Raw genomic sequence first — 26,675 nt, 5'->3', positions numbered from 1 at the left:
AATATGAGACTTTCATGTTGTTTCAGATCTCTCTGTAGTTTCTCCTGAGGACTTAACTGTAATTTTTGTTACCTGTTTCATCTTTTGCTGTCTCTGCTGCTTCCACCTTTGTCATTTGTAGGGGAAGCACAGGACTAGGAATTTTGTGTCCAACTATTTAAGATGCCTCTTTCATATAGTTGGCCAGTTAGAACATCGCCCATGTTAGAACACAGCAGCATTTTGAGCTTGAAAAGCAATATCAATTGATACAGATGTTAAGTGGTAGGTATCCAGTTGCTGTTTTTCTATCTTCATGGAGAGAGTTAATTTGGAAAAGTGAGTGGTCACCAAGGCTTATAACTGCAGTTAATTTCTTAGCCAAGTGGGGGATAATTTGAAATGCTCCTGGACGGAACAGATGGTTTCTGTTTTTTACTGTTGTTTGGGGCTAACTTGTTTCCAGTTGGTGCAGAAAGTTCCAGATTCCTCCTTTACATTTGCCATGTGGGCTTTAAACTCTGACTTGATCCATCAAGCTATGATCATCTTTGTTTCCCCTCCATTCACAGATCTGTGTGTGAGGTCTCAGTCTCTCCTCTCAGGTCCTGCTAAGCCATTAATCAGCTTGGGTCATCCTGGCTGATCGTGTCAAGCAGGTTTTATCTCTTTATTTCTGTTTCCCTTATGCACGCTGCATGCAGTATCTAAAGGTAAAGTGTGTTACTAATGTGATGAGATCTGCTCTTTCTCTCTCCTCGTAGACCCGGAGAGCAAAGTGTGTAACTTCTATGATACCCCAGTACCTGCTGTCAGCACAGATGGAAGCGATGTGTTGCTTGGAGTTTTGTTAGATCCACCTTCCCCCCACTTCTGCCTCACCCCCTTGCAATTTCAGGCACTATTCAGCAAAACTGTCTCAGTAGGGCAAAGTTGGATATCAGAAGAACAAATTGCAATTTCCTTGAGGACATATTTAAAATTCTCGGAGTGTTCACCCAAATTCAGGTTACATCCCTATGTATTCCTATAGGCATTATCATTAAGGGTTGACCATTGGCAAAGGAGAAAGAGTGCTAATGGTTGCTGTACAAAGTAGAGAGGACTAAATTGTGGCCCACAGCACTAAGGTTAACACTTTTGTGTGCCTTTGGGTCTTAGAGCCAAGTAATAAAATTCAGGATATCTGCTTTTAAACTGCAGTAGAAAGTTCTTAGCTGCATCAGTAAGGACAGCAGCCTTTCCACTTTCCAAAGTGGCCAGATGTGAATGTTTGGGGGTGGGGCAGTTAAACCTCTCCCCCCAAATGTGCCTATTTTGTGGTCCCTTTTATTTCTTCTCATTTGTAATATTTGGTAGTAATAGATTTTTTTTTTTTTTTCCCCCTCCATCTGTTTCTCTGTTGTCATGTGTTCGTCTTGGCTCTGATGGGCTGCTGGTGTTATCATATGATCTTCCATCTTGCCTCCAGTGTCTGGTTAGCATGACTGCAATCACTCAGAAACAGCTGCTCACTCCTGACAACAAGGTTCTTTATTTTATTCTTTTCTGCTGAATTTTCCATTTTACCCTTTTCCTTTGGAGTTTTGGTTTTTGTTTTGTTTTATATATTTATTTATTTTTGAAATAAAAAGATGACGACTCAGTGGGCAAATGGGAGAAATTAGGAAGATTTAGGGTAGGTCTCAGTGTCCAGGACTGATTTACCACTTGTGCTGCTCCAGTGCATATCCTTGAAGAAGTTACGAGGGTTGAAGAGAATGGTAGCATTATGGAGAGATGAAGACCTCATTCAGCTGCGAAGTGGAGATTTGCAGGGATACAGGCAGATGCCTGTAAAGGTGTCTCCACATTATCCTGGGATATCAAACTCACTGGTTGAATGGCCAAGTTGCAAGTTTCAAGGCCTCTAGGTCCCAAGATGTATTCAAATTACACACGGGAATAAGTTGTACACAGTGTCATACTACTAGTGGTCCAATCTGGACTATCTGTTTTCCTGTCATGAATGATCTAGCAAAGTGGACTTCTGTGATACTCCTTGGCTGGCTCCAGGACTGTTTCAGCATTGAGGAGATCATTTTTTTACAGTCCACATAAAGGAGGGCCTGGAGATATTTGTTGACTCAGCATAGGAGATGGTTTAAGATAAACTAATGGAGCATGCACAATTGTTGCAATTGCCTAGAAGGCAGAGTAGCTCTGATCTCTCTCTTGTTCCTTGAATAACTTTTCTTTCTTGCTGAATGTGTGCATAATGTTGTCCTTCTTTAGGCACTGGCCAGCATGAGTCTGAATACTCAGCCCATTCTTAATCTAGAGAAGTTCCACGAGGGGCAGGAGGTGCCACTGCTACTGGGAAGACCGCAGAATGATTTGCAATCTACTCCTTCCACAGAATTCAACCCTCTGATCTATGGGAATGATGTGGACTCTGTGGATGTGGCTACCAGGTGAGGCTGAACAGGAAGGTAGTGTTGAGTCTTCATAAAGTTTGCACTTGAAGGCAGCACAGATGCTTCTATGGGTCCTGTGGTGGAAGCAGCATCTTCCAGGTTCTACTGCAGGTTCTACTTTACATCAGGGGAAAAAAAGAGCAGAAATTACAGTGTTTACCTCAGATCTATTAACTGCATAAACATAACCGTGTATCTGGAGGGGGTGTTTTGTTTCTTGCATTTTCCTATAGATCATCCACTTTACCTGGATTTGTCAGTCTGATATTGTATTCTCAGCTTAAATCACAAGCCTTAAACTACAAAAAAAGCTGGAGACTTAATTGTCACCTCAGCTAGCAGACATGAGAACAATGTCCCTCATTGAGTGGGTCTTGGTGTTAAGGTGGTGAATTAAAACAAAGTGATTTCTTGGTGTTTTTTTGGTTTTTTCTTTTCTTTTTTCCAAGACAACTGTTTTCTAAGAAGACTTAGCTTTTTGTACTGGGTTACCATTCTTCAAAGGTTTGAAATGTTGCCTACTGCATACCTTTTAAAGGCTCTCTGTCTTCTTTTCTCTTGTGTTCTGTGTTTTTATCTGATATGTTGTCCTCTGTTTCTTTTCAGGGTTGCTATGGTGAGATTCTTCAACTCACCAAATGTTTTGCAAGGTTTCCAGATGCATACTCGCACTCTTCGTCTCTTCCCACGACCAGTGGTGGCCTTCCAGGCAAATTCTTTTCTTGCCTCTAGGCCGAAGCAGACACCTTTTGCAGATAAGCTTTCCAGGACACAGGCAGTAGAATACTTTGGAGAATGGTCACTCAACCCTACTAACTATGCTTTCCAAAGAATTCATAACAGTAAGTTTTGGTCTTGCCTTTCCTGCACTTGGATGTAATGCAGGAACTTAAAAAGCAGAGTTCTAGGGAAGGACTGAGCTTTACACCATATTATTCCTGCTGGGGAGTGAAATCCAGTTCAAGGCACATTTTTCTATTTTTATGTATGTCCTCATGTGTTTCTACCAAGTTAGCCCTGCTATTAGCCACTCACTCCCCCAATTAATTTTACATCTTGTCTTGTTTGGTTACGGAGGCTTCTTAGAGTAGAGGCTGTTCCTTCCTTTGTGCAAGACTTAGTAGGGGGTAGCCTCACTGTGAATGAAGACTTTGACACCAATAAATGAGTTCAATTAACTCTCTCCTTGTTTTTTGTGCAGACATGTTTGACCCAGCACTGATTGGTGACAAACCAAAGTGGTATGCTCACCAGCTGCAGCCCATCCACTATCGTGTCTATGACAGTAATTCACAGCTGGCTGAAGCACTGAATGTCCCAGCAGAGAAAGAAACAGATTCTGATCCCACTGATGACAGGTTAGTGGGGAGCATGACCTTAGTCGTGGGATGGAGAAGAGGCCCAGCAATCTGAACTTACTTCTCATTTGCAGCTTTTTCCTGTAGCCTGCCAGGTTGCTGTTTCATTTCTTCTGTCTGTGCAGAATACTGACACTGAAGTAAATTGTCTCCCTGCTCTGTCATCACAGCAACCTCTTAACCCTTTCCTAGTGTCTTTTCAAGCCTTCATTTAATGTAATTCTCCATTTGTATTTTCCTGTTTTCTTTTGCTACCTGTATGCCACTTGACATTTGGTATTTCCTCCCACCCTAATGTTTTTTTTCTTCCATGCTGTTCTTTCTCCAGTTATTTCTGTTGCAGTACTACAAGTACTCCCACCCATCCTACCACTCTTTTAAACCTCTACTCAGTGCACATAGTTATGTGAAGCTTGTGAGTACTACCCACTGCCTGAGACCTCCTTGTGTGTTCAGTAAAATGAGAGTAAACTTTTTTGTTCTAGTAGTTTTGACTGTGTTTCCCAGAGTTTTGCATCAAGTTTTATTATCCTTCATTCTCTGCTAGACTGTGAGATCTTTCAGGCTTGGACTTGCACATCTTTTATGTTCTACACAGCACCAATGGTTCTGACTGAGTGGGATTAATCGTTAGTATAAAAAGGGAATGCTTTTAATTGTGTTTTCCAGTTCCCTTGAAGTCGTCCTACACACACACACACAGAGAATTAATACACTACTCCCTGCTCACTTATGCTTGACCTCATTAACTTTGCTGAGAGCCTTTAAATGTCTTCCCATATTGTCTCTGCACATACCTGAAAGTTATTTCATTTGCTCTGACCTTTCATGAAGCTGGCTTCTGTCTCTTGCTAGAAATTTGTTTGTAGAGACTGAAATATCATGAGATTTTTAAGAGGCCCATGAAAACAGTGCTGATTCACATCTTTGAAACATCAGGCCCTGCTATTCCTGTTATGTTGCCACTCATCTCTCTTTCTCACCTGTGTGGCAGTGACAGTGTTGACTATGACGACTCAAGTTCCTCCTACTCCTCCCTTGGTGACTTTGTCAGTGAGATGATGAAATGTGACATTAATGGCGATACCCCAAGTGAGTAACTTTGAGCTTTACTTTCACAAGGTCCACATAGGTTCCTCTTCCCCATTCATCTGCACTGTGGGGAAGAATGCTTCCCCTAAGTCCCTAAATCAGAGCAAAGTATTGTTCCATTGTAGTCTTGCTCTGAGGTAAAAGTGTCTTCTATACTCCTTCTTCAATATCCAGGGGTAGGCTGAAAAAAAGACATTTCTCCTGCTTATAAACAATGCCCTCCAAAGGACACTGGGAGGAGGAAGAACAGAAATAGGTGCTGCTGAACAAAACTGGCTTGCTAGATCTGGAAACAACCTGCTGCTGCCAGTAGATACTGTGCAATATGGGCAGCAGAGTACAAGCTTTCTCCTGCCCCCGCATATTGGTTCTCAGTGCTGGCTTTAATGAGTCACTCTATCCTAGTGGGGACAGGAAAATACATTCTCTGTGGCTTATATGAAGGCTGCAGCAATAGCTTCTCTTGTGAGAGCGGGAAGTTCTCACTTTCTTCAATAAACTAAATGTAGGAGTGCCAACACATTTCCTATGTCCCAAGGGCAAGAGGTAATAATCCTAAGTTGCAACAAAAGAAACTTGCTTGGACATAAGGAAAAGATCTTCATGGTTACTGTAGTTAAACAGGTTCCCAGGATCAAGGTAGAATGTCAAGGCTTGGAGACTTTCAAAACTCAGTGGGACAAGGCCCTGAGCAATCTGCTTTAACTTTGAAGTTACCTCTGCTTTGAGCAGAGAGTTGGAATAGATGGCCTCCAAAAGCCCTTTACAACCTAAATTTTTATGCAGGTTTATTCTACTGAGCAGCCCTCAACTGCTAGGGGTCTTTAGTTAGATGGGCAAAAGGCTGAGGAAGGCAGTCGTCTTTAACGCAAAATGATGTGTTTGCAGATGTTGACCCCCTGACTCACGCAGCTCTTGGTGATGCTAGTGAAGTGGAATTTGATGATTTTCAAGAATACTCAGGGGATCTGGATGAACAGGCCATGGACAGTGAAAACTCCCAAGAGAACAACCAGCCTCGTTCAAGTTCCAGTACTACAGCCAGTAGCAGCCCCAGCACTGTCATCCATGGAGTGAATCATGTGTGTACTGAGATGAGTTCAGCCCCAAGATCAGCATATTAGGATATAAAGAATGGGAGAATGCATGTGGTTCTTTATGAGAAGGGCAAAAGCTAATAGGACTGTGAAACCATGCAGATTAAATTGCATGCTCTTTCTGGACTTTCTGAGCAAGGTGGAGTTCACTGGTACCCTCTTATGCTGGGACAGAGCATTCCTGTACTTAAAAGCTCCCATGCATTGAAAAATGCAGCATTAACAGAGAGCAGTGGTCCAGGTTGTGACTGCAGGAATTGCTTTTACAGAGTCTGGAAGGACCTGATGCGTTAGAGGAGCAGGGAGCGCGGTGGGGAAACTCATGAATCTGTGGTCATTTAGGAAGAATGGGAGTTGCTTGCATAACCACAAAACAGGGTAATGGAGAGCTGTTATCCTGAGCTAACACTTACCAGTAAGATCTGTTTTACAGGGTAGTAAGTCCCTAGAACAATGCACAAACACTGCAGCAGATGTAAAATCCTAGATTAGAGCCATGGATAGTGGAGATGGGGTGGGGGCAACAAACAGCAAGTTTGTTAAGCAGGTAACAAACAGCAAGGACTGTGCAGACTTCCCAGTTTGAAATAATTGTTCTTGTCCTGCCCTTCAGTTGTATGTAACACAAATTAGCGAACAGATCAATGATTTGACTGGTCCACAGGAGTCAGCAGATTCAGCAGAAATGGAAGAGAAGTTGGTTGCTGGATTTTCAAACCATCTCCCTTCCTTGCCACTGCAACCAAGCTTTCCCAAGATAAGCTTGGACCACCATGAGAGCGACAGCACAGCTGGCAGCATGAGCTCCTCAGAAGGGGTGGTGAGGAAGCGAGAGTATGACAATCCGTACTTTGAACCACAGTATGGTTTTCCTACGGAGGATGAAGATGATGAGCAGGAAGAGAGCTACACCCCAAGATTTAACCAGAATCTCAATGGAAGCAGGTGAGTCCTCCTTGTCTCCTGCCATTCTGTACAGCACTATTGGGATTTCCGTCTGCTTCCAGTATTTTATTGTTTATTCATTCAAATGCCTTTTGCACCTGAAATGTATTGTTGATCACTTTCATTTAATACTGAAATTCTGTAAACCCTTCTGGTTTGAGTAAAGGCACTTGCTCAGTTCCCTCAGTTCCTTGCTTTTATGTAAGCAGTAGATGCTAATAGAATTATCAGTTCTTCCTAGAAATATTCTAGTATATCACCTACTGATTTCTGGAAACCTTTGAGCGAATTTTTTTTTTTTTTTTTTTGGTGAAGCTTTGTCTTTTGGGGGAAAGATACTATAGTGATTGATGACATTGGGTTTTCTTGTTATTGCTCTCAAAGCAGAACCCTTTCACCCCCAAATCCACCAATGCCCTTTTCTAGACAAATTTTCATCATGCCCTGAAAGGTAATAGAAGCCTCAATGCAAAGATGTTTCAATTCTCTTGGGTTGGGTTTTTGTTTTGTTTTGTTTTTTTTTTTAATATCCCACAAGGTAAGGGTAGTGTGGTGAAAACTGATGAGGAATGAGACCAGCATAGATTTCCCACAATCATACATGTTGATTTGGGGTGGGAAGGGGGAAAGCTAATAACAGTTGTACTTAATTTCTTTAAAGGTCTCAGAAGTTACTCCGTCCAAACAGTTTAAAACTGGCCAATGATTCTGATGCAGACTCAGATTCCAGGGCCAGCTCCCCAAACTCTACTGTCTCCAACAACAGCAGTGAAGGTTTTGGGGGCATCATGTCTTTTGCAAGTATGTACTAATGAATTCATTAAGCTGGTTTTATTTATTATAATAAAGTTTACAGAGAAATGGAATAGAGGCATGGCTAGTCAAGAGAATGACTTGGTTGTCAAATTGTTACCAGCTCTCCAGAAGTCACGTTGGGAGCCACAGGACCTATTTAACTTACACTGCTGATAACTACTGCTTTATGTGTTTTTCAGTAAGAAGGACTTTGGTTATGTGGTTAGGCTTTTGAGTTATATGGCACTTTAGGGCACAGATCAGAAATCCTTTCAGTTTCATTTAAAGAGAAAATTGTGCAATTTCCTGAAGTTGATACAAAAATCTTACCAGTAGTATGCCTTCCATGCTACCATGTTGTGTGTTAAGGTGCTAAATTCAATTTCTTGACTGTGCTCACCTACTTTCAGTTATATTTTAATAAAATCCACAGGTGTGGAGGACTAATCTAGAGTTTTTTAATGAGTGAAAGAAGATATGGCCAGTTGAGTCTTGCACTATAGTGGGGAGCAGTGGAAGAAGTTTGCAGCAGTGGTGAAAGTATATTGGATGTTTCTGGTAAAATGATTGTTACTAAAATAAGGCTGCAAAAAAAGAACCAAAGCAAACTGAAATAGTACGCTGACATTTTCAATTAACTTCTTGAAGTGTTAATCAGCTCATTGATCTATGGGAGATGCTTTCAGGCTGCCTACAGGCTTAACCAGATGATGATGCATTATTGTGTTCTTAAGATCTGTCTGTATTAGGAAGAACTTCTGCTTTCTCCTAATAAATTAAAGCTTCTATTTTAAAGTACACTTCTGTGGCAGATTTACAGTGTTTCACAAGGCACACTGCACAATCCTCACTTCAGAATTACATGTTCTGGAGATCTTCCATCATCCTGTTTTCTCATGTGGCCCCTACTATTCATTTGCTTCCAAAAAGAGGATCAAACAGGAAGACACAGCTGACGTGAGGTTACCTGTTTAAGTGCAGGAAGACAGGTGGATATTGCTGTTACATTTAAGACTCAAAGATAAAGCAGCAGTGATTGTAACATGAAAGCTAAGAGTTAAGTTTTTGTACAAGTTAGAATAATCTAATTTCAGATGTGGTTGCAATGTAAATGAGATGATGTTATGCTTGTGAGACTTTTGGGTAATAAAGAACAACTTAATCATCAAGGATCTGGAATAAGAAGGTGAATTACAGGAGGTTTAGGAAGTTTGGGTGTGTGCAGCGAGCATTAGGCATTTAACTGTTTTCTTCTTCTGTCATAGGCAGCCTGTACAGAAACCACAGCACAAGCTTCAGTCTGTCCAACTTAGCCCTACCAACCAAAGTTGGGAGAGACAAGAATACTCCCTTTCCTAGCCTGAAAGGTAACCGTTTTTCCCTTTGACTTCTACAGCCTTTACAGTTCTTGTGGCTTGGCAGTCTGAGGTCTTACCCCTAACAGGAATCCTGGGGGTGATGCATTTTGGCAGTTTGGGTAGTACCTGTCTTGAGTATCAAGACAGTAAATTGTCTTGATAGTTCTCAGTCAGACTTCTTCCCGACAATTGGGCTGCGTTGGGATGGGAGACTGGCTTGTCTAGCCTGTGTTAATGGATACACTGTGAATGTTGGTTTTGTTTTGTATTTTGTTTTGTTTTATTTTTAAGTACTTAGTGTAAAGAATGGGAACCCAGAGGTAGTTCCTACTTTTGCACTGCCACTATCTTCATGATTAGCCTTAGGTAACTTGTTGGAGCAATGATGCTGCATTTCTAAGTGGGGTTAATGCCAGTTTCCCATGGAGACTGCAGTTTACATAGGTTTCAAAAGTGTTTATAGTCTCTTCAGTTCACTAAATAAAAAATTTTGATCAAAATCAAATTATAACCATTCTTCAGCTCATTCAGAGTGAAGATCGATCCCTAACTTATGTGCACAATCTTTTCATTGGAACATCTCGTGTTTGTCTGCAGTATCATTAGATAACATGTGTGGATGGGCACTAGAGAAATGACCCTCTTACTGTGGGGAGTTAGTCAGCCTGGTCGTCCTTGTACCAGATGTAATAACAGAAGGGGTGACTGAGCACATGTTGGAGTTTTAGTGTTGAGACCTTTTCAGTTGCTAAACTGGGGAAAGGTTTTATTTTACCTTTTGAGTTATTCTATCTGATTAGAACTTATTGCTTTTGTTTTAATATGTTGATTTTTTTCATTTATTTTTTTCCTCCTCATCATTTTCATCGGTAAAGATTACTTTAATCTGGAAGTGGGAAGGGATGTGGATGAAGGTTGGTATGATGTTTTGCTGACCTTAGACGTTGTAGAAACAAAGGCCAAAAGCTGGTTTTTGTGTTTCTGCTTTGGACTTTGTTTTTGAGACAAGTAATCATTCCCTGTGTGTAAAATGAGGAGGAACAGGACTGGTAGGGTGAAAACACTAGCAGAAACTCTGCACAGCTGTTTTTGACAACCTTTTACCAGTTGGTTATGTTTTTATGTCCAATTGTACTGGATAAGAAACATGCTTCATGTCAGGATTATTTCCATGGGTAAACTTAATGACTGATTCCATGCATTGGAAGAAAACAGTGATGGGGTTTGCCATTCCACGTTCATGCTTTGCACCTCATCTTCTGCACTTTGGTGTTCTTTCTTGACTACTGTAATCCTGTAGGGTCTTTAATGTTACTGTGCAGATATGAGGATGGGATTTCTGTGGAGTAGCTCAGTCTTTTATGCATGTGCAAGTGTGTGTGTGCGTGTGTGTTTGTGTTCATTTATGTGTGCATGCTGCCTCACTGGGACTCCCACGGGGCACTTCACTGTTTCTTAAATGTTTTTGTCTCTGTTGTACAGGTATAAAATCGCTGCATTAACTTGTTCTTACCAAGTGTGTGTGGTACCTTGTCTTTCTAACTGTAATGGGAAATGATGCTGGGACTCCATCTCATTGCTGCTGTCTGACTGCTTTCCATCTTCCTTTTTAATTTTTATTTCATGCACATCCATTGATATTTTTTCCTCAGTGATGCAGATGTTTTTGATAGTGCCCTTGAAATACAATATATGCAATAATGTCCTTGAAGATGCAATACATTGGTTCCACAATGCCAAATTTCAAGTCAAGCACTATCTCTAAGGTTAATTACACTGGCCCTTGTTGTCTTGGGCTTTCAAGCATCCTTCCTGCTCTAGTGTCATTTGGGTTTTGTTTTGAGGGAGGGCTGGGAAGAAGCTGGTAGTTGGATTCTTTTGCTGCTGATGGTGGGGACTGTAGAATTGTAGTACACTACTAATTGTATATTTTGTGTCCCAGTATTTGGGTTAAATACTATAATGGAGATTATTACTGAAGCTGGCCCAGTAAGCAATGAAGGTGGGTTCCCTACAGCATGAGCTGTGCATGATATAACAATTTCCAGCATTCCCTATGCCTGACTTTGGGCTACCTTTTCTCACTGGGTAACCAGTACCACATGATCTATACTAGTCACCCCCGATGCATTATGCTTTTACATATAGTGACTAATTTGAAGATGGTTCTTGTTGTAGAACTGCATGCAGAGCAGCCAAACTTTTCCTGCCTTTCACCTCCTGCCCCCATTACCATCTTCTCTTTTTCTCTCTGCATTACTCCCATTACTGTTTTCTGCCGATGTGTGATGCTAGACTATGATATACGCTGCTGCTTTTTTTGGAGTTTCCATTTTGTTTGAAGTCTGTTACCTGTAATCCGAATAGGTATGTTAGCCAACCTTAGTGTTGCTTGTTACTGTCCTGGGAACAGTTTTTTTCTTCCTACCTCTTCCTCTCATGCTGTTTCCTCTCCTGTTTAGGAAACAGACGAGCCCTTGTGGATCAAAAGTCTTCAGTCATTAAGCACAGCCCGACAGTGAAGAGAGAATCTCCATCGCCTCAGGGACGAACTAGCAATTCCAGGTAATATCTTTCATTGCTTTTTTTGAGTATAAAGTGTTGTTAGAGTGGTCTCATACTTGGCCAATGTTTCCTCAGAAGTCTAGCTGTTGAAAACTAAATAGTGCTTTTCTGTGGCCCTAAGCTTGCACGTATTATTGTCTGAGAAGATTTGGTATGGATGGTCTTACAGTTAATAGCACACATACATATTTTTCTATGCTCCGAAATGTATCCTCTTTCTGTCTGAGATCCAAAAATTCTAGGTCCCTACTGTAGCTGAGTATTTATTCTTCGTAGTTGAGTCTGTTCAAGGTAGTCTAGCCAGCGGAGTTTTAATGCACCATGCAGGGGATCAGCTGAGTCATATGAAGCAGTTTGATTCCATGAATTCATGTGAAACACTTTTCTCAGCCTTGGGAAGGGGACTCAGAATGGTGCAAGTAAACGTTACCTGACCTGTGCCTGTGCTTTCTCCTCCCTTTCTTATGTAGTAGTCATGGGTAGAGTGAAATTTGCTTTGAGATACTGGCTTGGGAGTACAAGCAAGAACAATAACTGCAGTTCAGACTGGGGAATGCAGCAGGTTGCACAGGAGTTCCCTTCTTACCATTGCCTCCCCTGTGGCAAAACAAGCTGAAGCAGTACATGTGCCAAGGCTGCTGCATTAGTGCTATTAGCAGTGCTGTGCTTCCTCTTTCAAGGAAAGCCTACAGGTCAGACAAGGCGGCTGTGGGAGAAGGTTGTGGCATAGAGGGCTCCTATAGATTCTGAGGAGTGCTGTGAAGGTGAGGAGTAGAGTGGTAGGTAGAAGGACTAGAGGAAAATCTGATTACAGCTTATTATAGGAAATAACAGATAAAATAAAATATTTGATGCTACACCTGTAGAACAGAGGTTGGGCTGTGTGCAGTTATGTTAGCAGCAAGCATAGCTAGATTTGAACTTTTTTTCTTGTAAACTTAGCTTTGATAGGAAATGCATTTCTGTGTGTGTCCTGGCCGAGGTAAGCAGAGGGCTAACTTTTTGCCTGCTTCCTCTTAAATCCATCAGTGAGAACCAGCAGTTCCTGAAGGAGGTGGTACACAATGTTCTCGATGGGCAAGGTGTTGGCTGGCTGAATATGAAAAGAGTCCGACGTCTGCTGGAGAGTGAGCAGCTCCGTGTCTTTGTACTAAGCAAGCTGAATCGCACAATCCAGTCAGAAGAAGATGCTCGGCAGGATGTCATACAGGATGTGGTGAGTGCTGAACTCATCAGGGTCCTCATACCTAGTGTCTGCTGAGGCTCAATTCATAGAAAGTTATTGTTAAATTGCCTCCTAAAAGCTGATGTTACAGCAGTTTTGGAATTTATGTTCTTGAATTACTTTCTCACTTCTGAAATAGCGACACTAATGGGATTTTCATTGCAGGAGATCAGCCGCAAGGTTTATAAAGGCATGCTGGACTTGCTGAAGTGCACTGTGTTGAGCCTGGAGCAGTCATATGCAAATGCTGGCCTGGGAGGCATGGCCAGTGTTTTTGGCCTGCTAGAGATAGCACATACTCACTATTACAACAAAGGTAAGAAAAGTGTTTATGAGAATACAATGTTTATGAACCAAACGAGATCCTTATTGTGAAGGTAGCTGTTTTGTGGCTTCAGATATTTCAGGGGGTTTACGACACTTTCAAAATAGGTGAGAACTGTACCACTGTTACTGAAACCTTAAAAAGCTTGAAACCATTCTCTTGCACACGTGTGACTGGACCATAACAAAATAATGGTCATACTGGGTATTTGATTGAAAATGGGAATTATGCAGCAGGATACAAAACCTGGGACTTTTACAGATGAAGTGGAAATTCTGAGTGGGGACCTTCAACTAACACCGTCCCAACCACAGTCTTGGAAAGTTATTGCAGACAACCTGAATAGGGACGGAGATATTTCTAATGTGGAACCATATGAGACTTATCTCACCAACTACCTTCCATTACACAATGATTCTTATATCACTAAGTACTCTTGGAGAGGAAAGTCTGAAATTACCTTTTATTTTTCAGCTTTTTCTTAAAATCTGATTCTTGATGCAAAATAAGAAAATGCGTGTGTAAGGAAAAAGAGCAAAAGATGACAAAAAGCTACCTCTCTGCTTAATATCTGACTCAGCTGTAATCTCAAATGATGAAAAGCTATTTATTTCATTGTAGCAGAGGAGTAAAATCTACTAAACAGTTTATAGTTGGTGTTCTGTGTGGCTTGCATCAGGGATTTTATGAGTTGGCTTAGATGCCCTGTGGGTTACAGGTGTTCATTTCCAGTCATTGTTAGAATGCTGAGGAAGGTAAGGAAGGCTGTGCTAGTTTAACAGTCCTGAATGTGGGTTATAGGCTGATCTTGGTAATTATAAGCCTTTTAGTCTGACACTGATCCTAAGCAAAATTATAGAGTGGCTGATCTAAAACTCAATGGTTTTAGATGAAGTCTTGATAATGTAAATGCCAGATAGCATAATTTGATGGTAAGTAGAGCTTACCCAGTAGATTAATTGTGGTCAAAATAGACAAAATTTGATATAAACTTTTAAAGCCTTGATACATCTTTGAAGGACTTCTCTCATTATTGCATGATGTCTTGATTTATTTTAGCTGTTTAGTATGTTTTACATGAGTTGATCCAGATATTTCTAGAAATGTTTTATAGAGATTAGTGCTTATCTTAATGTTATTTAACATAGAGTAGTGATCTAGTAATCCTAAAATTGTTCAGTTTGCATATGATGCATACTGTTTGAACAGGACATGATGGATATAGGTTATTGGTCTAGAGGAAGCTGAATCTTAATAAAGCATGGTGGTGGTTATTTTAATATGGTCAAACTAAGGACTTGTTTAGGAATAAGGACAGTTGGCAACAAGAGTAGGATTGGGAACTATCTTCTAGGAAGCAATGTCTCTGAAAATGGCAGCTATGTGTGAACTTCCCACTATTTACTGTGTCTGTAAAACCTGGAGAGGGGGGCACTGTGTAAACCTGGGAATATAGATTGGGATGTAGCTATTGTCTGTGGATATGTCACTAACAAGATCCACAGCTGACTTAGTGCTTCCAGTTCTGATCATCGCATCTTGAAAAATTGAGGTTTCTGAAAAGACCTACAAGGAATTGGGAAAACACTTTTGTTCTGAAAGATGGAGGTGTTCAGTCTATTGAATGATAGGTGTTGATTGTTTTCAATTATTAGCTAAATGGCAAGATGTTGCTGATAGCAGAATCTTTAATCTACTGGACAAAGATATCACAAGGTCTAGTGGTATGACAAATGTAGGTATTAGGATATGAAATTTTGACTATTGGCCTCATCAGCTATTGGAACAGTTTGTGCAGGATTGCAGGAGATTCTTTATGGAAAATCTAATTTTAATTATTCTATTCTGAAAGTTTTGCTGTAATTCAAACTGTGGAGCTTGATACAGAGAAATAATGCAAACTGCCTTTGGGGACATATGATTATAGGAAGTCTCGGAGAATGATGAGAGCTATAGCTGATAGTTTTTTTGTTTTTTTCCTAACTGAAGTTTCATTTAGTGTTACCCATCAAAGACGATTGTATTTGTCATCTTTTCACTGCGGGAGGAGCTTGCTTATATTCTAGAAGTGATATTCTTGGTAGTTTAGGCAGAGTTGTTTAACTTTGGACATTTCAGCAGAGGAGATTGCTACAGTTACTGTGTCAAAGAAGATTCCTAGGTTTCAAATATACAGGAAGGAGATAATTTGAGTATCCCCAAAACAGCACTCTGGCTTTCTCCTCTACTGTTTCCACCAGTGTGTCAGACTATCTGCAAGCCATGGTGACCTGTGGGAACAAATGTGGGACTGAGCTGTTTCAGTGCCAGGCTTAATGATTTAGGTGAGACCATCTGTCTCATCTTCCTGCTCTCATTTCCTTTTTCCTTATGTTTGTTTTTGGGTTTTTTTCCCAACACTTTGGTTTTTTTTTTTTTCTTTAAAGAACCAGAAAAGAGAAAACGAAGTCCAACGGATGGATCTATCACTCCAGTTGGCAAGGATCCTGCATCATCCCCAAGAGTGGAGCCAAAACCTGCGATGCAGCTGCCGGTACCTCAGCTAATGCCAAAGGCACCGAGCCCTGCAGGCAAAGGGCCAAGGGAATTTGACACAAGAAGTCTAAAGGAAGAAAACTTTATTGCTTCCATTGGTGTGTATTGAGGTGCCTGTGAAGTGCAGGAGGGACTTCTATTCTGGCATTAGGTTCTATTTGCATTCTCTTCATCTTAACACACTGCATTGCTGCTGTAACATGCTTCATTTTACACCTTGGATCACAAGGAACAATAATAGGTGTTTTCACTCTACTCTTGGATAAACTATCCAAGGCAGTTTTCTCCCAGAAGCTTTCTAATCTTAATTCCTTATGAATTTCATTACACTTTAGACAACTTTATTTTTTGCTCTGTGATTGATGGTTTCAAGCAACAGGAAATGGCAAAAGGGAAACAGGGCCAGCAGGACTTTGGAAAGGGCAACTGCAGAAGGGACTATATGAAACAAAAGTTTTCCAATCATTGCTGACTACCTGTGGATTATCTAGATTGCATCCTGATAGAAGTGGGACCCAGGATCTGCTGATTGTTAATAAGAAAAACTGCCAAAAAGATTTTAGTTGTTGTATTACAATGAGCAGGACTGATGGATCTTCCTTCTATGCGATAGTAAATAGAATGTGTGTCCTTCTAAACAGCATCTGCTAGGCTGGTCACTGGAAATTTTCCCAGTCTAATTTCTTAGCTGGTATAGCTTTTCCCTATGTCTGGGAAAAAGTTAGAGGTAGGCTTTAAACTGTTTTACCTAAAAAGGGCTTTACAGATTTCTTTGGGGCAGGGGTGGGAAGAAAAAAAGAGAAAAAAAAACTTTTAGTTGGATCCAACGTGCTGTGGATTGTAAACAAGAGAAAAGTACCATCAGCATGTGAGAGAAATTGTTTGTCAGCTCCAAAAATATGTCATGTTAAATTTTAGCCATCACTTCTTACAGCATGTTTAAAATAACTTTTTAATGGAATCATTGTATGCAAGATTAATCTTCTGAAAGCAGCGTGCTACTGTGAGGCTGTACCTGCAGTACGTGGCATAAGACAAGGGAATGTGTGTATTGGGCAGTTACGAGGCAGGAGTGCAGACATTCATTCTTATACCCACATAACAGCTGCAGGCTGAGTGGTGTCGAGTCCTTCTGAACTGACACTGAACCCCTTGTGACTTGGTTTGCTTTCTTGTTTCAAGAGGTAATCTATGGAGGCAGTTGCTCAGAAACTAGTCTTGCACTCTATTTGAAAATCTATCAGGGAGCTAAAAGAGATTCAGATTTCTAGCATTTCACTGTAGTGGTTTGGTTCACTCTGGGTATTTGATTTCTTTTCTGTAGAAAAGAGAAGAAGGAAAGTATGCTTCTGACACAACTAAGAATAAACCAGATGCTAGGCCAGCATTCTTTTAAAGAATGAAGAGAGATCTTTTGATTGGATTGCTGAGACTGCTCTTTCCCTCAGATGAAATCAAAGCCTCATAGAAATGGGAATCATAGAGATCAGACATTCCATGTTTGTGAAGCATCATAAGAAGTGCTTTTCAAAAGAAGTACTATTTAATATGTTAACTACTGTTGCCAGAATATTAGCCATAAACAATTTGCAATCTTCAAGGACAGGCAACAGGTAAATTCTTATTGGTGGTTCTGATGCTCTAATGATCTCCACTTGTCTTCTATGGAATTAAGTTACAAGAAGGATATGGTTTCACCAAAACTGATCAAAGTTCGAAAGACGCTAACGTTTTCTCTGAAGACTTTTTTTCTGACTGGTTTTGTCTGTCACCAAGAACCACGAACTAGTATGCAAGTCAGTCTTTAAGAAATTGCTGTAAAAACAATGTAGTGTCCATGTTCATCTGACTCTTGAGATCTAGAAGTAAAGGAAATTTCTCTTGTGTTGCAGGAAGATAATTTAAAGCTGCTTGGCTATTATACTTCCTTTATGTTCTGTTATGGAAGCTTCAGTATAAGACAATATTTTGGATATACAGGACCAGAGTTAGTCATGGCTAGGCTGAAATTCCTTCTGTAGTGAAATGCAGACTTTCTCATTCAAACTAACTTCTTTAGGGAAGAAGCATTTGGTAAACATTTAGATGTTGCTGAAATAACAAAGTATTTGTAAGTAATTCCATTTAAACATGAGAAAAAATATTTTACATGAAGATAATCCAACACTGGAAAGGTTGTGGATTCTCCAGCTGTGGAGATAGTGAACACCTGACTGGACATGGTCCTGTGGCAGCCTGCTCTAGTTGACCTTACTTTGAGCAGGGAGGTTTGACTAGATGATCTCCAGAGGTTCCTTTGAACCTCAGGAGTTCCTTGATCCTATGAAGTTTGGAAGGTGCTCACAGCCTCAGCTTGCAGTTATGTAAATAAAACTCTTAATGAATCTATTGGTATTGTATGGACAAAATACAAATTGGGCTGCTAATCTTTTGATCTAGCTACAAGAGGAAATACTAGAATGAAAATAAGTCATCAGCATGATGGAGTAAAATCATGTACAGCACTGTTTGCAATAGCCATACATAAAGTGTATGTTAGTGTGGCAATTAAACTGCGTCTCTGAGACCTAGAGGTATGGTAGCTGAACGTGTGCAGTTTTCTTGTACTACAGGAACAACGGCCAGGAGGTTCACAGAGTTTTCCAAAATTCAGGGTGGGTGTGTTCCTGCTTGACCCCCTTTTCTTGTTCACTTCTCGGAAAGTTTCTGGTTTCTTGTGTACCTCTGAAGTATGTAGGATGCTCCCTGGTAACAGGGAAGGCTGTTGGTATTCAAAATTCTTATTTCTGAGGTGAAGAGTGATGGATTTTTAGCAGTTGTGCTAAACATCTTTGTTGTGCTTTAATACCTAATTGCTTAGCTAGGAAATTAATTGTGAAGATGATGCTTCTGATACTTTATTTCTTAAAAGATCACCAATTATTTGCTTACTTCTGGGGTTCTTATCTTCCAGGGTCCATGGTCATCACCTGTAGTGTTGGCCTTTTTGTTAGGACACTGGTGGCTTTAAAGTTGGTAGTTAATAGTTTCCCCCTTTACGTTACTGATTAGTTTGGTTTTATTGCATACTTGCAGTAACTGTTAATGAAAATGTCAGTACTTACTGAAGTTTCCATTACTACTTTTTAAATAATTGTTTAATGCTAGCAGGTCACTTTTATTTTGACAGGGTTTTGAAACTGAAAAGATTGTGCTACCTACTTCGTCTGCATCAGATTCTTTCTGGACCTGCTGTCCTGTTTAGCTCAGGCTCATGTAACAAAGTCATAGGCATAATATTTTATGCCCCTTAAGTTTATTTGAAGTTTTCCTTTTCTTCTTTGACAAAGTAGTTGACAGTAAAATCTAGGCTGTTTTTAATGTGCTAGGATATAGTCTACCCTGAATTAACAGGCAAGTCAGCTAAAAGTAATTTAATGGCAGGTATTACAGCTTTCTGCCTGGTGGCTTTTAAAGTAAAGCCATATAGACTGAGCACTTAAGAGGCCAGGTGTCTTCGAAGCCCTTTAACAAACAAATTCAGTACATCAGAGATTGTTATCTGTGTCAGTGAATGCTCAGCTAGATAAGCCTATAGGATGCTGTTTGGATCCATAAGCAATTTTATCCTATCCATCTGGGTACTTATGAAAGTTGAAGGAACATCCATCAATCATGAAGCAGATACAGAAATCAGTTGGCTAGCAACTGTCTTTCGAGCTTTTTCTCCCTTGCTACATTTGCCTTGCTCCTGATACGTTTTAATGATAATACTTTGGAGCCTTCTTCCACAATCGTAATACTATCCTTTTTTTATTTTTTTTTTTTCAGTAGACATTTTGCTAAATAGAACTTTTTTAGAGCCTGTCTTGCCCTAATTTCTGCCATTTGCAGGGTGGGATGGGTTTCTGACACACTTCAAGTGACCTTTTAGTTGCTCAGCAAGTTTCCTTGAGGAACAGCAGAAGAACATTGTACTTCTTTTTCCTTCCCTTTGCCTTTTCTGCTTTTCTAAGAGTATCTTCCTCTGTAGCATTCGCAGCTTTAACCGTGCTAGTGAGAAAGGACAGTGCCCAGCATTCAGTCAGTTCAGCATGTCACCTTGTGATGTTTCCTTTGGCCAACAGGCCAGCACCTGGAATGATCTGATGTTTCTGAGCAGAACAGATGACTGCATTTCAGAGGGTTGAGGAATGTGAGTGATAGAAAAGTGCAAGTGCCTCATTACTATTTCGTCTCAGGGCTAAGCTTCAAATGAAAAGAGTACATGCAGACTTCCAACTTTTTTCCTTTTCTCTGCATTGTATCTTCTTATGGAATTGCTTGACTTGATTGGAGTGGTGTGACCTATTTTGAATTTTGGAAGTTGGCATTAAGCATGATATCTTGCTCATTTTTCTTCTTCCCTATTTTCCATTCTTTATACCCTGATAGGAACAAGTGGGTGCAGAGAAGTTCAACTTTTGCATGTAGGACTGGTTGATAGGCAGAGCCAAGCATTTATTGAGAATGCTCTCAAGTCAAAAGTAACTTGTACTTGTAAACTTTGTGATAATTTTTACGATATAATATTGGTTAAATGTTGTGTTAACCTACAGTTTTAATTTTCTTGGAATTGCTGCTGCTGGTTTTTCTGCCTTTTCCTTTCAATGATATAAACTAGAGACATTAAAATGTTTCTGTTAATTAGAGCTTCTGTGATGCCTACGTTTTGGAGGAATAAGTATCTGACAGTCTTAAAGGGCTTTCTCAGGGAAGGTGATTAATTGCATTATATGTGTTCATAATAGCTGTTTTTCCTTAGTTGGTTCACTGTATGAAGTCATCTCAAACGTTTGAATTCTCTATAGATGAGAGATGATGCAGTGCTCGATTCCTAACATTGATTTCTTGTAAAATGGTGTTAATTAACCCTTCGCTCAGTAGCTGTTGTAAATTTCTGCTTTTTTTTCTTCTTTTTTTTCTTTTTTTTTTTTTTTTTTTTTTTGAGATGAAGGAGTGGGGTTTTTGTTTCAAATTTTTTTTCCCCATTTTCACCTGTCTGACCAGCCACTGACTCTTTCTCTTTCTCTCCTGCTTTCAATGCATCTTGGGTAGAATTGTGGAACAAGCACCAGGAAGTGAAAAAGCAAAAATCTTTGGAAAAAATGAGTAAGGAAATTAAAAAACGTAGAAACTGACTCCTCCAGCCTCCCCATAACTGCCAACTCCCCAGGTGCAGGGTGAGCTTGCATCTATGGCATACGGTTTTTATACCACAAGAAAAAGGTCTATCAAGAAAGCCTGCATAATTGAGGAGGCCAAACAGATCAGTTTGTCCTGGGGAAACTGTGTTCAAATGTCTTTTCTCCCCCCCCCCCCCTTCTTTTTTCCTCCCCTGAATGTTGCCTTCTTCAAAGAAGGGGAAGCAGATATTCTGCATCCTCACCATATCAGACATATGTGGAAGGATTTTAAGATATTCCATCTCCTTTCTTAAAAGTTAAAGACCAGTTTTGCTTAACAAGTCGTTGATGTGAATATATTGATTGATTGATTGAATGTTACTGGAATGAAGAATTCTCTGTTCTTTCAAGCCGTGGAATGGCAGATTTTGTTACCTGGCGTCAACCATGAACAGTTTATGACCACAGTCAGTCTGCAGCAAGACATACTTTTGAGGGGGAGAGAGAAGGTGTATGTGAAGAATTGTATTTAGTGATGGCTGTTAGGGAATAGCCTCATAATAAGGAATCAACTTGATTTTGGTTTTTATATCCCATGTTAAAGGAGGAGTGATGAAATAGTCTGAGGCTGTTGCAGAGTGTAAACAGTAGTCTAAATCTACACAAATCTTAACATCTATTGAAATATGATATTGAATAAAATATTGAATATATATTATCTGCAGGTGTAGTACAAGGTTTTGCTCTTTTGGTTATCACTGTTGTAAATAGGAACACATGACGTAAGGACAATAGCTAGTTTATAATCATGATGTGGTAGGTCTTTCCTAACCATAAGTGTAGTTTGTACTTTGCAGAGCTGATGCCCTTTTAAAGGCTGAAGGTTGGGGAGGATTAATAGCTAAGGTGAATGGGTGAAAATTCCTGACATTCTGACGAGGCCTGGATTTGCTACATTAGTTTTAGGGTCCTCGGTTAAATACTTCAGTTAAGCACAAGTGAGCATCTGAAGTTAGTTCAGAGAGAACGGGGCAAATGGAGCACCTCTGCTGTAAGATCTGAATTGCTTTTTTCCTGAGGTAGGAGTGTGTGTGAGACACACATAGCACATGAACACACCTACTCTCCCAAACTGGGCCTTTCAGGTAGGCGCCTACATTGGGAAGGATAAATTGAGGTTTTAGTGTTTTATGTGTATTAGACATACAACTCCATAAAGAAGGGAAGGGGAGGTTTGTAAGTGCCTATAAATTGGTAGTGACAACAATGTGATTGTGGTTGTTGTGCTCCTCAAACTCAGTTACCAGTATTGCCCAAAGCTGTCAAATACCTGAACTGCTTCAGTCAGTTTCACTTGCTTTAAAAGTCAAATTGCCAGAAATATATCTGAATTATGTGTTGGGACAGGAAGCTCTTAAACTGCTTAAAGTACACACAGCTGAAGTTTAGTATTCTTGCTGTAGTAATGAGATATAAAACTTTTTGCTGCATCATTATTCAGAACTAGAAATGGTGGCCATTTGAAGGAGTGGAAATAGACCTCTAGAAGTGAGCAATGTATATTTCAGTGGAAAATAAGATTCCAAATTCTTAGAAAGGATCTTTTTAGTTATTTTTATTTTTGTAATTTTTGTTTATACTTTGTTAGAATCTTTGATGATTTGATTTACAGTAACTAAGGCATATGGATTTAGGCAGAATGCTATAACAAATGAAGAACACTTTCTGTAAAACCCTTCACATGGAGAATTGGTGGTCAAGTAGTAAGCTAGTATGGTCTGCACAGCCCGCTTATGGCTTTGCTATTCATGAGTTTACATACCATCTCAAACTCACTGCCACAAATCTTTGTATATTATCCTTCTCTCTCTCTCCTCCCTTCCCTTTTTCTTTCCTTTTCGCTGTCTTACCCTCTCTAATATTACATATAATACAAACATGTTCATAATTCCCAGGTTATTGTGATCAGTGGTTCTAAGAGAATAGTGTCATTGTTTGCTTAGATACTGGATATAGTCATGGGTACATAATACAAATATTCCAGCTGCTGATCATGTCTTCCTGTTACTGAATAGTTGGCAGATATGGATATGGCAGAAGCGTTGCATTCAGTCTCTTCCCCTTTCTGAGAGTAGTGACATTCTGTGTACAGCCTATAACACATTCTTTTCTTGCCTCGTTATTTATCTCGTTCAGTGCTTATCCAGATTTCTTTTCAGGCTCTACCTCTCCATCATTCTCTTTTCCTTCTGCCATCCCATCAGAGGACAACAGATTATATGATTCTAGAACTGCATGGGAAATTGAACATAAAGTTCCTTATCTTTTTTTCCCCTTTTTTGTTTTTGGATTGGCAGGTTAATGAATGCATGACTTAAAGCTTGCTGATTCCCTCTTTCACTACTGACCTACGTGATTGCCAACTCTGGAGAGCCATTTGTTAATGTAATTGGGGAATGTTGCGAAGTACAGCACAATACAAGCTTCTTCCTTGAAATTTTTACTGGTGTAACACCAGTTGTCGCTGTTTATGTTCTTGTTGCCCATTGCCTGATTTTTTGCCTAGATAGTTGCTGCGGGCAACCAAACAAACTCAGTCCAAGACTTCAAGCAAATTAACTGTTCAAAAAAGGATTCTGACTTTAAGTAAATAGGTTTCTTTTATTTTACCAAGAATAAAGGAAGTGGCTTCCTAGAGTTGAATGGCAACTGGTCTGCATGTGTTATTGTAACTGGAAGCTACTTGACCTTTGTCTGTCCTCTTTTCTCTCTTGAATGGCTAACAAAGGTACTGTTTAGTGATAATCACTCCTGGACTATGACTTTGGAGTATTTGAAATTCAAACTAACGTTTGAAGAATGGCAGATGTGTCCTGCTGGCCTTGTTGTTTACAGTACCAAGGAATAAAAAAAATCAAAGGAATGAGAAAGCAAATTTGTTTTCTTGGTACTGTTCCTGCTTTCAGTCTGTCATCTGCTTTCTGCCATGCTGTTTTTTCTTGGTACAGTAATGATTTACTTTTTCCTTTGTTCAGGGCCAGAAGGTGTGAAACACTTTGATTTGGGAGAAACGGATGAGAAAAAATCCCAAATCAGTGCAGACAGTGGCCTCAGTTTGGCCTCAGGTTCTCAGGTCAGTGGCTCCTATGCTTGCTATTCTGCTATTCACTACTTAATTGTGGGAAGACTTCTAGGCTTGGAGCATACTTGAAATTTTACTGAATGAGCCTTTCTTCTCCCCTTCCTGTAGGAAACTGATGTTTGCGAACTTCTCAATTGTATGACCCCATGATTTTTTTTACATGCAGACAGTAGTTTGTATTTGGCTGGCTAAATAAACTAAGAAGAGTAAGGCGTGTGATTCAAGACCCCAAAGGGTCGGGAAATGATGTTCTCTCCTTATGATAAAAACTAATGTGACTTTTCTTCCTGTCCTTTATGTGTTTGGATTGCAGAAGAGTGATTTCGACTCTGTTCCCAGTGGAGGACCAGCAGTTATGGTCCGAAGTACAAGCCAGGATTCTGAAGTTAGCACAGTGGTAGGATATGCCCAAAGTGAAATCTTGATGTGATTCATGGCTTCCTAAAGTGGGGGAGGGCATTTTGTGCCTACATTTTGTGTGGTATGGCTGCATACTGTCACACATGCATAATGTATGTCTATGAGTTCTCTCTCCAGAGTGTCCAAGTGGGTGGCAAGCACGTGTGTCTGACAGAACATACATAGTGCTTTATTAGCAGATTGCATCCTTCATATATGGTGCTCATTGCTGTTACATATTCCTACATATTGGTGTATTTATGGAACTGGTGGATTGCAGTAATTTGATAAATGTGCCTTAGTTGTGTATAAACCATCTATAAAGAATAGAAATTTAAAAATGTAACCTGAGAGCAAAAAAGGCAGATTGCTTGATGCATTAAAAACAAGAACAAACTTTCTCATGTATTACCTTAAAGCACTTGAATCATATCAAAATATGTCTGCTTGCTTTCCGATCAACTATAGGGCCTAAAGGGAAAAAGTAGTAGGAATGCATTCAGTAAAAAAAAATTAGCCTTCTCCCTACCACACATTATCTGATATGGCATATTCCAGGGATAAAACCCAAGGAACTTTGCTTTTTATTGTTGTTGGTAGTTTTTCTTTTCTCTAAACTGCTGCATACCTGTGAATATCTGTCTTTCCATGATCTTTTCCCAGCCTGTAACAAGAATAATACTCTGATTATCTTTCTCTAATGGACCCAGTAATTGTATTCTATGGGATACTGCCCCAGATAGAAGAGGGATCTAGAAGAGCTAGTTGATATTCAGGTATGTCTTCCTCCAAGCTCAAGAAGGGTCTATCCCAACAAGTAGGAAATGAAGCAAAGGCAGCAGGAGGCCTGCATGGATAAGCAAAGAGGTCCTAACTGAACTCAGACATAAAAAGGAAGTATACAAGAGGTGGAAGCAGGGGCAGGTGATCCAGGAGGAGTAAACATTTGCTGTCTTATCTTGCAGGGATAGGGTTAGGAAAGCCAAAATGGACCTAGAGTTGAATCTGGCAAGGAGTGTGAATGGAAACAGGAGAAAGGATTCTACAAGTACATAAGCAGCAAGTGAAAGGACTAGGGAAAACGTGGGCCTGCTGCTGAATGGGGCAGGGGAACTGGTGACAGGTAGAAAAGACTGAGGTACTTGGGGCATTCTTTGCCTCAGTCTTTACCAGTAAAACTGGCCTTCAGGAATCCCAGGCCCCTGAAACCAGAGGAAAAGTGTGGAATGAGAAAGACTTACCCTTAGTGGAGGATGACCAGGCTAGGGAGCACTTCAACAAACTTGGATATACATAAACCCATGGTTCCTGAGGGGTTGCAGCCACAAGTGCTGAGGGAGCTGGCTGATGACATTGTGAGGCCACTCTCGATTGTCTCTGAACAGTCATGGTGATTAGGAGAGGTTCCTGAAGACTAGAAGACAGCCAATACCACTTTTATCTTCAAGAAGGGCAACAAGAAAGATCTGGGGAGCTACAGGCTGGCCAGCCTCACCTCAGTCCTTGGGAAAGGTGATGGAGAAAGTCTTCCTAGAAAATGTTTCCAAACACATGAAGGACAAGAAGGTGAATGGGACTAGTCATCATGGATTTACAAAGGGGCAGGCATGGTTAACCAACATGATAGCCTTCCACAATGAGATGGCTAGCTTGGTGGATGAGGGGAGAGCAGCAGTTGTTCTTTACCTCAACTTCTGTAAAGCTTATGACACTGTCTCCTGTAACATAGACAAGCTGACAGAGTACGGGTTAGGTAAGTGGACAGTGAGGTGGACTGAAAACTGGCTGAACAATAGCCCAGAGGGTTGTGATCAGTGGCACAAAGTCCAGCTGGAGACAAGTTACTAGTGGTGTACCCCTGGGGTCAGTACTGGGGCCAGTACTGTTCAACATCTTCACTGATGACCTGAATGATGGTACAGGGCAAGTTCACAGATGATACAAAACTGGGAGGAGTGACTGACACACAAAATGATTGTGCCACCATTCAGAGGGGCCTCAACAGGCTAGAGAACTGGGCAGAGAGGAATCTATGAAGTTCAACGAGGCGAAAATTCCAAGTTCTACATCTAGGGAGGAATAACCCCAGGCACCAGTACTCACTGGGGGCTGACCGGCTGGAAGGCAGCTTTGCTGGGAAGAACGTTGGGTTTCTGGTGGACAACAAGCTGACCGTGAGCCAGCAATGCACCCTCGTGGCAGAAAAGGCCAATGGTATTCTGGGCTGTATTAGGAAAAGCATTGTCAGCAGGTCGAGCAA

At 40.5% G+C, this 26,675-nt stretch overlaps 1 protein-coding gene across 1 annotated transcript in view; it reads left to right on the top strand.

The window, feature by feature from the left end:
* MADD (MAP kinase activating death domain) overlaps positions 1-26,675 on the top strand; it is a 76,573-nt gene that overhangs the window by 24,127 nt on the left and 25,771 nt on the right. Inside the window, exons 8-23 of the mRNA XM_052781998.1 lie at positions 2,254-2,432; positions 3,042-3,277; positions 3,637-3,792; positions 4,781-4,885; positions 5,774-5,967; positions 6,647-6,927; positions 7,589-7,728; positions 8,988-9,089; positions 11,023-11,082; positions 11,543-11,645; positions 12,675-12,861; positions 13,036-13,186; positions 15,622-15,828; positions 20,807-20,860; positions 23,910-24,007; positions 24,330-24,413. Coding sequence (XP_052637958.1) covers positions 2,254-2,432; positions 3,042-3,277; positions 3,637-3,792; positions 4,781-4,885; positions 5,774-5,967; positions 6,647-6,927; positions 7,589-7,728; positions 8,988-9,089; positions 11,023-11,082; positions 11,543-11,645; positions 12,675-12,861; positions 13,036-13,186; positions 15,622-15,828; positions 20,807-20,860; positions 23,910-24,007; positions 24,330-24,413 — 2,337 coding nt within the window. The remainder of the gene's footprint in view (positions 1-2,253; positions 2,433-3,041; positions 3,278-3,636; positions 3,793-4,780; positions 4,886-5,773; positions 5,968-6,646; positions 6,928-7,588; positions 7,729-8,987; positions 9,090-11,022; positions 11,083-11,542; positions 11,646-12,674; positions 12,862-13,035; positions 13,187-15,621; positions 15,829-20,806; positions 20,861-23,909; positions 24,008-24,329; positions 24,414-26,675) is intronic.

This window comes from Harpia harpyja, chromosome 3 (assembly GCF_026419915.1).
Source record: "Harpia harpyja isolate bHarHar1 chromosome 3, bHarHar1 primary haplotype, whole genome shotgun sequence".
Classification (NCBI taxonomy): Eukaryota; Metazoa; Chordata; class Aves; order Accipitriformes; family Accipitridae; genus Harpia; species Harpia harpyja.
The sequence above is the reverse complement of the archived record's forward strand: the minus strand, read 5'-3'. Positions and strand labels throughout refer to the sequence as shown.